Here is an 11,897-nt window from a genome sequence, read left to right on the forward strand (position 1 = left end):
CGGTCGACTGGTTTGCCTGCGCGTTAAAGTGCTTGCATGTGGAAAGGGACAGCGAGCGCTCACCTGGCAGCTCGCGCTAAGCGCCAGAGGCGGCCGCCGCGTTTCCGTGTGGCGCCCCAGCGCTAGCGTCGTCGGCGCTTGCGGCCGGGGGGCTGCACTTCGATCGCCCCGCACAAGTAGTACAGCACAGCACGCTCGCGCCCGTCAGATGCTGTCGGGCGCGCGGACGCAGCGGACGCAGGCTCCGCACCTGGTCTCGGAGCCCCGGCCTGACCCGTCATCGGATTTCTCGGCACGTCGTAGCCCAACATACGGGACCGCCCGTGCTTCAGCCGCGGTCACCGCCGAACCATCGGAAAAGTGCCGCTGTGACCCGGAGAAGTCAAACATCGTTCCATCTGTCTGAGACTTGAATACGAAAGACCGAAACGAAAAGTACCCGAGTTAAGTGAAAACTTCCTCGTGGTTCGTGCGCTTCAAGTTTCTTCGCCGGCGGTTTCGCGGATAAACTTCTGAGAGTGAACAATACGGAGGACGGCCGCGCCGGATGTGTGTGAGCTCGTGGACAGAGTTTGCGGTGGAACACGTTCTGTGATTCTTTCTCTTGTTTTGCACGGTTTTGTCGAACGAGCGTTGTTAGTGCGAGCGTGGAAGGGAACATAACAAAGCGCGTTTGCACTGCGTTGTTGGATTCTCCGCCGCTGCTAACCGCAGAGTTTTAAAGGGTAAAATTTTTTTCGCCGGTGTTGGGAACAGTGTCGGGAAGACTTCAGGTCTTGATTACGAAATCACCGTTAACTTTCTGCATGCTAAAGCTTATTTCACTTCGTTGAGGGGAAAATCAGACACGAGCTCTAGTAAAACTGGTGCCAGTTCGAAACGAAGGCATTCAACAGTTAAAAACTTTGTATTCGGTTTTTCTTATATTCGCTTACCACTAACGCTTCGGAGTTCAAAATCGCACGAGTTGCATCTGTTCGCGAGGGACAGTACCTAACCTCGGATGTTTTAGAACTTCAGGTGAATTGGCGCAAAATTCACGCTTCACATTACTCTGCAGTGAAATTCCCAGTGACATAAACTACGCCTGACGAACGGCTACAAGCGATGAAAGAACGAAATTCACCCGTTACTAAATAAAAGTAATGCGTGGCTAGATAAAAAATAGTCTAAGAATTAGTGAGTTGAGGAAAAGAGAAACGCTTGAAGAAAGTAGCCCCAGAGTGAACATTATCCGTCTCCAGCGTGTACATTTGAGACCAACCGCAGAACCTTAGTTGTGACGCCTGATATTCAGCGGAACAATTACGGGCGGCCCGTGTACGCGTCGCGGTAAATGACATAGCGTCGCACATTATGTGTTCGCACTGGAATTCATTTCACGCGGTCACTTTCGCTCTGTTTCCGCCGCTCAGCCGTAATACACCTTTCAGGTAATCAATACGCCTGTCCCGTAGAAAGGGCTAGACGACAGCGACTTCGCCCTGCCCGCCCCATTTATTATCCCGGCTACAATCCATATATATTTCTTATTCCACCGCGCCGAAAAAAAGAAAAAAGAAACAGGAAATACGCAAGATAAAAGGGTTCAGGTGAGGCTGTCGCTCGGAGTTGTCAGCGCCGATCTCGGAGTTGGTGAAGGCAGGAGACATCGACCGGGCACGAAAAGTGTGGCGAAACGTACGCCGCTGTAATGACTGCTAGTGGACGCAGTTATGCGCTAAAAGGTGTACAGGTAGCAATCTGATAGCGTTCGGGTGGGGAGAGTGGAAAACTTGTCTTCGTAAAAGTTTAATGGTTCTTGCTTTACGCCTACCGAAGAAGGGGCGCGTCGTAAGGAAAGGATCGCTGGCAGGGAAGGAGAATTTCATCAGTGATACCCCCGTCGCTCGCCTAAACGAGCTCCGAGACGAATAAGACGGAACGCTTCAGTTATCTCGGTGTCGTTCGCTGGGAAATCTGATCCTCTGAACTTTGGCGGTGCCAGTGAACTTTGTGCCCGGCATTGTGGGGCTGCTGATATGCGATCTTTATGCTTCTTGAGAAGGTTTTTGATCAAGGCTCGAGCAAAAACTGGAATTCTCATGCGCGAAGTTTGAAAGCGAGAAGAAACTCACGCAAGTTTATTGTGGTACGTTAACACTATATACTCGATTCAGAGGGGAAGACGGTGGGCTGAAGTTTAACTTTGAAGTTTACCCGAAACTAAGGTTTTCCTGAAAAATTGGGTGGCTTGAAAGGATAAACTGTTGCCTGACATTAAAGAGTCATTGCGCTGGTTCAAGAATTATTCTAGCCATGAACTCACGTGTACTTGAAAATTTTGGTATGAAAAGAGCTCTCGCAACGTAACGTTACATAAATATTTTTGCGATTTATTTGCCTCGGTTACACACTATACGGCTTCCAACTTGTCCTAGACTAACCATTCGGACCATTCTTGAAGTGCTTTAGCCGTTGGTGCAAGAAATCAAAACTTCCCTGTTTCGAGGGCGAGTCCCTCATGCAAAACATTCACCGTGTCATGGGAAGGGAGACGGGAAAGCGTGTGGGGTGCGACAAATTAGTTCGGCATTCTACGAAGACCTCGATAACTGTAAAAGTGTAGTCCCAAGAAGGCTGTGTGACGTCGACCACAATCGACGACATCGTGAAGCAGCAGCACTCAAGACTGCAGCAGCGAAGGGAAGACGTGCACAAAGTTGGTCAAGGCCCACGAAGGAAACAGTCATCTGGGAGAGTGGAAAAAAGTGAAGTAAACGCGAGAACCATGCGCCGTCGTCCCGGCGCTCGGCGGCCGCACGTGCCGAACAGCCTCCGCCGCTGCGGGGCTGAGGTCTGCTGATCCCGTGTGAGCGCGAGGCGAAGCCGCGCCTTAAAGCCATGTCAATGTTGGTCCGCAAGGGAACCATGCTGCACCGCAAGGGCAGCCGACGCTCTTCGCAGCCCAACCTGCGCCGTGCGAGCATCGCGGTCACCGGCGTCCCGTCGCCCTCATCGCGCCGCCAGTCGATGGCGGTGCCCGCCTGGTCTCCTGCGGCGGCCGGCAGCTCCTCTTCGCTCAGCCCGAGACACAGCCTGCAGCCCGGCGCCGCCGCCACGTCGCCCCGCGGCAGCCTGACGCCCGTGTCGCCCATGGCGGGGCCCTCGGACCTGCAGCTGTCGGCGCTGGGATCGGCGCGCTGCGTGACGGTGGCCACGCCGACGGGAGCCGCCATCAGGTCGCCCCGGGTCTCACCCAGGCCCTCGCCACGGGCGTCGCCGCGCAGCTCGCTGTCCGTGCCCGAAGGGGAAGAGCGCAGGCGATCCAGCTGCACGGTGAGTGCTGCACCCTTCCTGGGCGAGAGCGGGCTGCTGTTCTCTCGCACACACGAGGCAGCCACGCATGGCCAGCACCTGGCGGCTCACGCTCGTAGGCAGAGAGTCGTACTCGAGCATCCACTCAGTGTTTTAAAGCTACACGTATAGAGGCATGCGAACTCAGTGCGACAAAGGCTGAGACGTCTAGTCGCAAATAGTGTAGTAACGACCGTACTGGCATTCTCATAAGCGTTCACCGCTTGGGACGGCTGAACAGAAGTTCTGTGCTAATACTGGAGTGCGATCTGTCCGTTGCGGCTGTAGCGAGAGCATGTAAGCCTCAAAATTGAAGGCCAACGAACCGAGTTTCTGAGGTCCTCGGCTGTCTGAAGATTGAACTGCAGGTGGCGGCTTGGTTTCTGCGAGTCTGTGGGTACTCCGGAGTAAACATTCTGGCGTTGTCGTCTCCGCTGTCCCAGACACCGCGATACCGTTTAAAGACTGTGGAAGAGCCGGCACTTCTCCTGGCTTTCCTTCCGGTATTTTAAACACTACCGACAATCGAACGTCGAAAATTTTACGGGCACAGTGGACTACGCATGTGTCGCAACCTAATCGTTAAAATTCATAGTAATTAAAGGCACTAATGAAAATAATTCTTACAGATTGCTTTTCAGACCCTCTTTGCTAATATAGTAGCTTTAGCGTAAAGATGGGGCGCAGAATCATCTGTAGCAAAATGCGTTGATCAAAGATACAGCATGCTGTCGCATGCAATCTCGCCACTCCTTCGTCATGAGACCGTGGCAATCAGCTGCGGCAATTCCTCAGCTTGGCGACACCATCTCTCCCTCGTTTTGCTATAGCTAGTAGATTCGAGAGCGGAGTTTCAAACATGGCGTCAGTCACCGGACTCCTCTCCACAGTGAACATACTCCTTTCACTGGAAAGAAAGAAAGAGTCTGCAGTCGAGGTGCGCCACACCAACGGTGAAGTACCAGCCGTGGCGCCAGTACAACTAGGGAGAGAAAAAATTTACGGGACGTTTTAACACCGTGTAACGCGACATTTCGTGACAGCTGTTCAGACATTTATATTTTACAATATGTTGAGGTAGAGAGCACGAGAGTGACTTCATATATGTATAGTTGTAGAACACTCTCTTTTTGTTTTCCACACATGTTCGGTTTTCGAATAGCTCTCTTCTCCAATCCGCCGCTGTAGGTCCGCCGCAGGTGCCGCAGATGGACCATGCTACGTTCTTCAGCTCTCGTCACACTCTCCCTACTCATTACACGGTAACCGCTCTCCGGATGGTTCATCGTGGGTGGTTACCACGATGAACCATGTAATTGTGTAACCACGATGAATGTGTAACCACCCTTCGGCTACACATTCCTACGCATTCTACTCACAAGAATGTAAAGAAGCAAAACGGAAACAAAATAAAGCATGGGGAATTTTTCGTAGGTATCCTACTCATCAAAACCTTGCAAATTTTAAAAAGGCAAGAGCCAAAGCGAGGTATATGCGTCGAAGCGCTGAAAAAAAAAACATCACGGCAGAACTACATAACATCTATAAACAGTTCAATAACATGGAAGGAAATGTGGGAGCAAGTTCACAAAATAAATGGCAGCTACTACCCCTTCACAATCCATTTTCTCACAGGCCCAGGTACACAAAAAAGTATTAAAGAACAGGCAGACATTCTAGTGGAACATTTTTCTACAATTTACAGTTCCGCACATTACACAGAGCCTTTTTTAATGCACAGAAACATAGCTGAAAAATAAAGGCTCCCAACAGGTGGCGGTTCGAATGAGCCATATAATAGCCTAATTACACTCGAAGAAATGCATAAAGTACTGTCGGCTGGTAAACAGACAGCACCCGGCCCTGATGAAATACATTATGGGATTCAGAAGCCTCAGTAGAAGTTCTTCTAAACTTTTTTAACAAAATATGGAAACTAGGAAAAATACCAGAGGCTTAGAACAAAGCAGTTATTGTGCCATTAAGTCTGGAAAGCCACCCACTTCCGTTGCTAGCTACAGACCCAAGCACTCACAAGTTGCCTCGCCAAACCTTTCGAAAGTTTGTTGAATATCAGGTTAATGTTTACCCTCGAAAGCCATGAACTTCTTGACATCCACCAATGCGGCTTTAAAAAAAGGATGCTCGGCAATTGACCATCTCGTGCGCCTTGAAAACACGGTACGAGAAGCGTTCATACACAGGCAACACCGTCTAGCAGTATTTTTTGACACGGAAAAGGCTTACGACACTACCTGGAGGATAGGAATTCTCCGCGACCTAGCAGACCTAGGAATCCGCGGAAGGATGCTGAACTGCCTGAAAGATTTCCTGTCGGAACGTTCATTTCATTTACGCCTGGATTCAACACTTTCCGAAAAATTCGTTCAAGAAAACGGGGTACCGCAGGGGTGCATTCTGAGTACCACGCTCTTTATTGTAAAAATGAATTTCATATCGAAAATAATTCCAATGTCCGTCATGCATTCTGTACATGTTGATGACCTTCAGATTGCATGCATATCATCCAGCTTGTCAACCTGTGAGAGACAGATACAACTGACATTAAACAGGCTAGCGGTTTGGGCAGACAAAAACGGGTTTAAGTTCTCCCCACAAAAAACAGTGGCAGTTCTTTTCTCACTCAAAAGAGGCTCGCACAATGACCCCACCCTACATCAAATGAAAGTATGCTACCAATAAAACAAGAACACAATTTTTAGGCATAACATTCGACAAAAAATTAACATTTCTGCCCCACATAAACACACTGAAAAAGAAAGCCTCCCAATCTTTAAACATATTGAAAGTGCTTTCAAGGAACCATTGGGGATCCGATAGAACATGTCTTCTGCGCATATACCGCTCTTTGGTGCGTTTTTCCTTAGATTATGGGTGCATTGTGTAGTGGGCAGCAAGACCGTCATATCTGAGAAAGTTGGATCCAGTGCACAACACAGGTCTACGCCTCTCGTGAGGCGCATACAGAACATCTGCCATAGTTAGCCTTTATGTAGAAATTTATGAACCTCCTTTTGGAGTTAGAAGGATGGCTCTGACTTGTTCATATATCCTTAAAATAAGGTCTCTACCAAAACACATCTGCTATCCACTTGTAACGAGTGGCCCTTCCAGAATAATATTCAACAACAAACCGCAAGACACCAAGCCTCTGCTCTTGCGATTTGAAGATATGTGCCAGGATCTCGACGTACTGCACATATTACCTTGTGTTGCACAAAGGCGAGATCCACTACCTCCGTGGTACAATTTTCTTGGAATCTGTGATTTTATTCTTGCACAGTTCTACAAAAAACAGACTCCACAGCAACATATCACGCAAGAATTTTTTTGCACTTCAAGAAAAATACGGTGACTTTACAAATTTTTATACTAATGGTTTGAAAACTGATGTTCACGTAGGAAGCGCAGTGGTGCGAGGGAATTCGGAGGACACAGTACGACTTCCACAGTGTGCACCCATCTTCACTGCAGAATGTTACGCAGTCTGCATAGCCATAGTAAAAGAACGAAAAGCTCACAAACAGTATAATTTACACAGACTCCTTAAGTTTACTTACAGCTCTTCACCATAGAAACGCATTCACTCCGCTACTTGGTGAAATCATACACAACATAGCAACAGCTACAGCTCGAGGACAAAACATAAAACTCTGCTGGGTCCCGAGTCACGTCGGAATAAAAGCCAACGAGAGAGCAGATTTGCGCGCTGCACAAGCTCGTGGCAAATAAATAAAAAAAGACTTGATATACATTTTACAGATTGCCTGAACTCAGTACAGCGTAAATTAAGAGAAAAGTGGCAGTCGTCTTGGAACAACGAAGTCAATAATAAATTACACTTGATTAAGCCGGTTTTAGGCGAATTGAAGTCATGTCTGCACCAGAAACGTTTCAAGGAAGTGATTCTCTGCCGTCTCCGAATAGGCCACACACACCTTACACACAACTTCCTGCTAACAAAACAAGACAAACCTCTTTGCGAAAAATGCGGAGATGGACTTACCGTTAACCATATCTTATTTTCTTCCGTGAAACTCGAAAAACAAAGAAAAAAGTACTTTAATAAATTTTATGACGAACACATTCCTTTCCATACTGCACTGCTTTTAGAATATAATGGAATCGTAGACACGTCTTGTGTTTTTAGCTTTTTAAGAGAAACCGGATTTCTCGAAAAACTTTGTTTTTTACCCACTGGTCCGTTCAACGTTCAATACACCTCAGCCACATTCTCAACCCTGAGAAGAAGGCTGAGGTCATTATATGTTATGTGTTATGTTTATATGTTATATGTTATGCGGGAGCCTCGAGATCCTTGACCAGCCAAGGATAGCTGCAGAGGTTACCCAACCCTCTTGAAAGCTTTTAGTAGTAGCCATTTCTGAAAACTTCCCTATCTGTTCACTAGATAGCACTAACGTTTGAGGCCCTCTACGCCAAATATGCTTTTATGTTTCTATAAAATTCAGCCAAAAACTTTTCCGATGCCTTGTGCTTGGCGCATGGTGGCCTTAGTTGCTTATGTGCCATAAAACACAACACAGCACATTCCTACGCTCTTGCCGTAACCTCCTCCTTCTCCTTTCAGGGGAACTAACCTTAGGGTACCCGTTGCAACCACCCTCCGCTTGCGCCTTACGCTATCACGATGTACATTTCTCTTTCCACGGTAACCATCAATCATTGGCGCCTTTTTACTCTCTCGCTACACCCTCCCCCTTCCAGAGTAGCCCTTCTACTCCTTCCAGAATTACCACCTTCCATGTAGTTCCCGTGGCAGCTTCGTACTGGTCGGGCCTTCTTACTCTCGCCGTACCTTCGTCCTTCCACGGTAAACCACCACCAGAGTGGTTCCCATGGTAACGTAACCACCGGTTATGCCAACCACTACGACATACTACTACGACGACGTGAAACCCAGGAACGGGCGCTTAACAGCTGTCGCTATAAAAACCACGTCAACAACAGCAAGGAACTAAAAAAAATGCCACATGCGGGCAGTAACTGTTCAAAAAGCGATTGCACCACTAAACCAGGGGGAGGTTCCTGATTGGAACCTGCCCTACGCATTGCGAAAGTGTAACGAGATTCCCTCCATGTACCCGTGCCTCCACGCTGCCTCTACTTCGCGTTAGTCACTCTCGGCCTACGTTCGCCTTCGATACTTAAACGAAATAAGAGGAAGTTTAGCAATGTGAAGCAGCAACTGCTACCATGAACGCACTGTACAATGTGGGAAAACTTTACTCCTATTTGTGTAACCAAGCACGGTTATAGGTCAACCCCTATATTAGCTCTACCATATCAATATTCCTCTGTTAATGCTCGTACTGATATAGGACTATATCAGTGTACTGCTTTGTTATGTCGGGTAGAGCTAATGCAGTAATTATAATATCTGAAATTATTGTCATATAATGTAGCTCTGAGAGCACGACGGTCAGCGCTAACTGAACGCGTTGATTTATCTGCTCCCTGGAAAATCGTGGGTAGTCTTATAGCTTCTGGTTACATGTCAAGTAGCGGAGGCCAGGATGGGCTGCGATTCTGACCGAAGTTTAGCTGAACCTAGTTTGGAAAGATCTGCTCTAATTAATCGTCTGTAGTTTGGGAATGCCCGACCAATACACGGCCCCGAAGTAAGTATGCGGAGGCATGGCGTAGATTCCACGACTAAGCGGGCACTGCTTAGGTATATAACGCTGGCTGTGCTCTGTGGAGAGCGACTACTTGCCCCAGATAGATCGGCGCACGAGTGCGCATTGCAATCGTGCGTTGCATCATCATCATCATCATCATCATCATCATCATCATCATCATCATCATCATCATCATCATCATCATCATCATCATCATCATCATCATCATCATCATCATCATCATCATAAGCACAATTTATTCCAACAGATCTACAATACATGCAAGTAATTAAAAGCCTAATAGCCGAGTACAGCTCAGGCCCTTTTTTACCAACGTAATAACGCTTGTGTCTTAAGGCGGAAACGAATAATTTTAATCCTCCGTTCAACAATACTCAGTTGACGTCAGCAGAGCAGAATGAGGCCAGTTTGTGCTTCACCCTAAAATCCTGTAGGGTTGTTTTGGAAAGCAGGACTGGCGTAGGGGAAAAAAAAGTCAGACACGCACAGGACGAAGCGCTACTAACAACTGCTTAATATTAACACGACACGGAACTTATACACGTAGAGATTTCGTGTCTTCAGGGGATGGGCATCTGGACAGTAGTTGGGTACAACACGTGCAAAAGTAGGAGAGCAGCCATGAAAAAGCTACCAACAAACCAAACCAAGGTCTGCGCCGGGAGTTTTCAAAAAGTCAATTTTTTTTCCCCCGAAAAATTACAGAGAGGTTATTAAGGTTTTCTGGGGTTACTAGAGAGGTTATTAAGGTTTTACTGAGGTCAAGATTAATAAGGAAAATTTGTTGCTAGCGTTTCGTCGTGCGCACGTCTGTCTTTACCTTTCCCGTTTCCCTGTTTCGTCTGCGTGGACCGCGCTGAACGTTTAATACAGGTAACGTAGGCAGTCACCAGAATTTGCGAATGACCGCACTATGTAGAATTAAAGTTGCAATCTGCGGCGCGTTAATGAACAACCCAGTGGAATTTACAACGATACGCCATGCATATGAAGAGCAAAATGCGGCAACGGGCACCCTTTTCTTGTCTCCCCTCCTTATTTGCTGCACGGCAGGCCTAGCATCAATCGCACCGAACACTAGAGACGGAATAAATCGCCGTTATGGCGTATGCATACCATATTTGATTAGGCTTCGCTGGCAGTCCGAAGAAGATCATCGCCAGCTCTGCCAGAAATCTGGGAGATTGTTTGCGCAGTAAGGGAGGCTTCTATGGCGCATAATTTGAGTCAGGGTGGGAATGCTCTGCTGAAGAGATCTGACTGCCACCGCATTTTTACGTGTGTTTGTTTACCGACGCAGAGAAAAACAATTTACCGATATCTGTTCCGTGAAAACACTCCATGGACATTTTTACTGTCAAATCGAATCGCCCCAAACGGAAAGTATTCCGTCGCAGTGAAAGCTTTTAAACGACACAATACTTCTTTATTTTCCAGAAAAGAACTGAATTGTATTTTGGGCTAAAAGCTAAACGAAAGCTTGACGGAAAGCATCATAGTGAGAGCAGTGGAAGTTTCAAAAGGAGGCAATAATGTGAAACAGTTACATGATAGTAGCTATGAATTTACTTACAACGGCATAAAAAGATTAAAAGGCGTAAGAAGAAATAATAAATCGCATTCATGTGCGTTAATGTACGCAAATGAGGAATTGCCGAAGCATCAATATTTCTTGTTTTATGTTAATATTTCGTCCCTTATAAATGTCACATACGATAATAGGTGAGTAATATCACAGGCGGAAAAGTATACTGGGTGGTTTGCGTCGCTTCACTTGAATATCGCGGAAACCATAGCAAAATTCATTATCTTGGAAAGACGCTAAACTCCCCCCAATGAATTAAATATGTAAGAAAGTTGTGAAGTAATTAATATAGACATTATCGGCATTATTTAAATGTGTTCTTTATATAGCGCCTTACTGTTGTTATCTTACTATTGTGTTGTTTTGTGTCTGAAGAATAGTCTTATGGAATTGCAATTTTTACAAAACGATTGTTAAGGTGACAATCGAGCGCTATTCCTCTCAATTCACAGCATTCGTGTGTTATAGTACCTGGAAGAGAACTTTTTTTTTTGCGACCCAAAATAGTGTTTTTTCCTTTCCATGCAGCGTCCGGGCGCTGTGGAGCGCAATCTGCAAATAGCTGCTCATAGTATACAGATTCCGCTCTCCGAAGCTCTGCGTTCAGTTGATTCCTTCATCTTTTCAATTCTTTTACTGCCTGTTCTGAACGGGTACGCAATAAAAGAAAGTGGCGGCTTTTATTTTCAATAATTAAGTGTTTTCGAGTGGCGCAGGGCTTCTTAGTCTTTTTCGTTGGCATAATAGTTGAACAAGAGAAATGCTTAGCATGCACGCAAAACAGTTTATGATTTTGTTATAGCGCCATTCACGTTTTTTTAGCAAGTAAAACCAATTTTGGCTCATAATTCATGCTTGAATAAGTTTAACCTTTTTTTTCTGACATGCGCTGGACAAAACTCATTCCTTTATCACGTTTTTTTTTTACAGTGAATCAATGCGATATGTTAGAAAAGTAGGACAGTAATCACTAACGTCGGAAGCAACTGTGCCTGAATTGGAAATTTCAGTAACAACCTACGTAGCGATAAGATCTATCATGGACCGACGTGGAACATGTAATTCGAGTTGGTGTTGTAATTAAATTTGTGAATCCAGATAAAACCAATTTTTGTGTTAAAGTCACGATCCCACATGTTTGTCCCTAATATGTTTATTTTAAAATCTTCGCCCCACTCTAAGTCCAAGGTTATTAGTGGCGGACGCAGAAAACGAAAATAAAAGCACGAACATTATTTGGACAAACTACTAATCACAGCGATGGTGAAAAGTGAGATAAATCGATTCAAGTA

The 11,897-nt window shown here is 46.2% G+C and overlaps 1 protein-coding gene across 1 annotated transcript in view; it reads left to right on the forward strand.

Moving 5' to 3' along the window:
* Nucleotides 1-206: 206 nt before the first annotated feature.
* The window catches only part of LOC144128912 (uncharacterized), a 165,169-nt gene continuing 153,478 nt past the window's right edge, over nt 207-11,897 (forward strand). The window contains exon 1 of the mRNA XM_077662704.1: nt 207-3,318. Coding sequence (XP_077518830.1) covers nt 2,884-3,318 — 435 coding nt within the window. The 5' untranslated portion in view covers nt 207-2,883. The remainder of the gene's footprint in view (nt 3,319-11,897) is intronic.

Source organism: Amblyomma americanum, chromosome 4, assembly GCF_052857255.1.
Source record: "Amblyomma americanum isolate KBUSLIRL-KWMA chromosome 4, ASM5285725v1, whole genome shotgun sequence".
In the NCBI taxonomy this organism is placed as follows: Eukaryota; Metazoa; Arthropoda; class Arachnida; order Ixodida; family Ixodidae; genus Amblyomma; species Amblyomma americanum.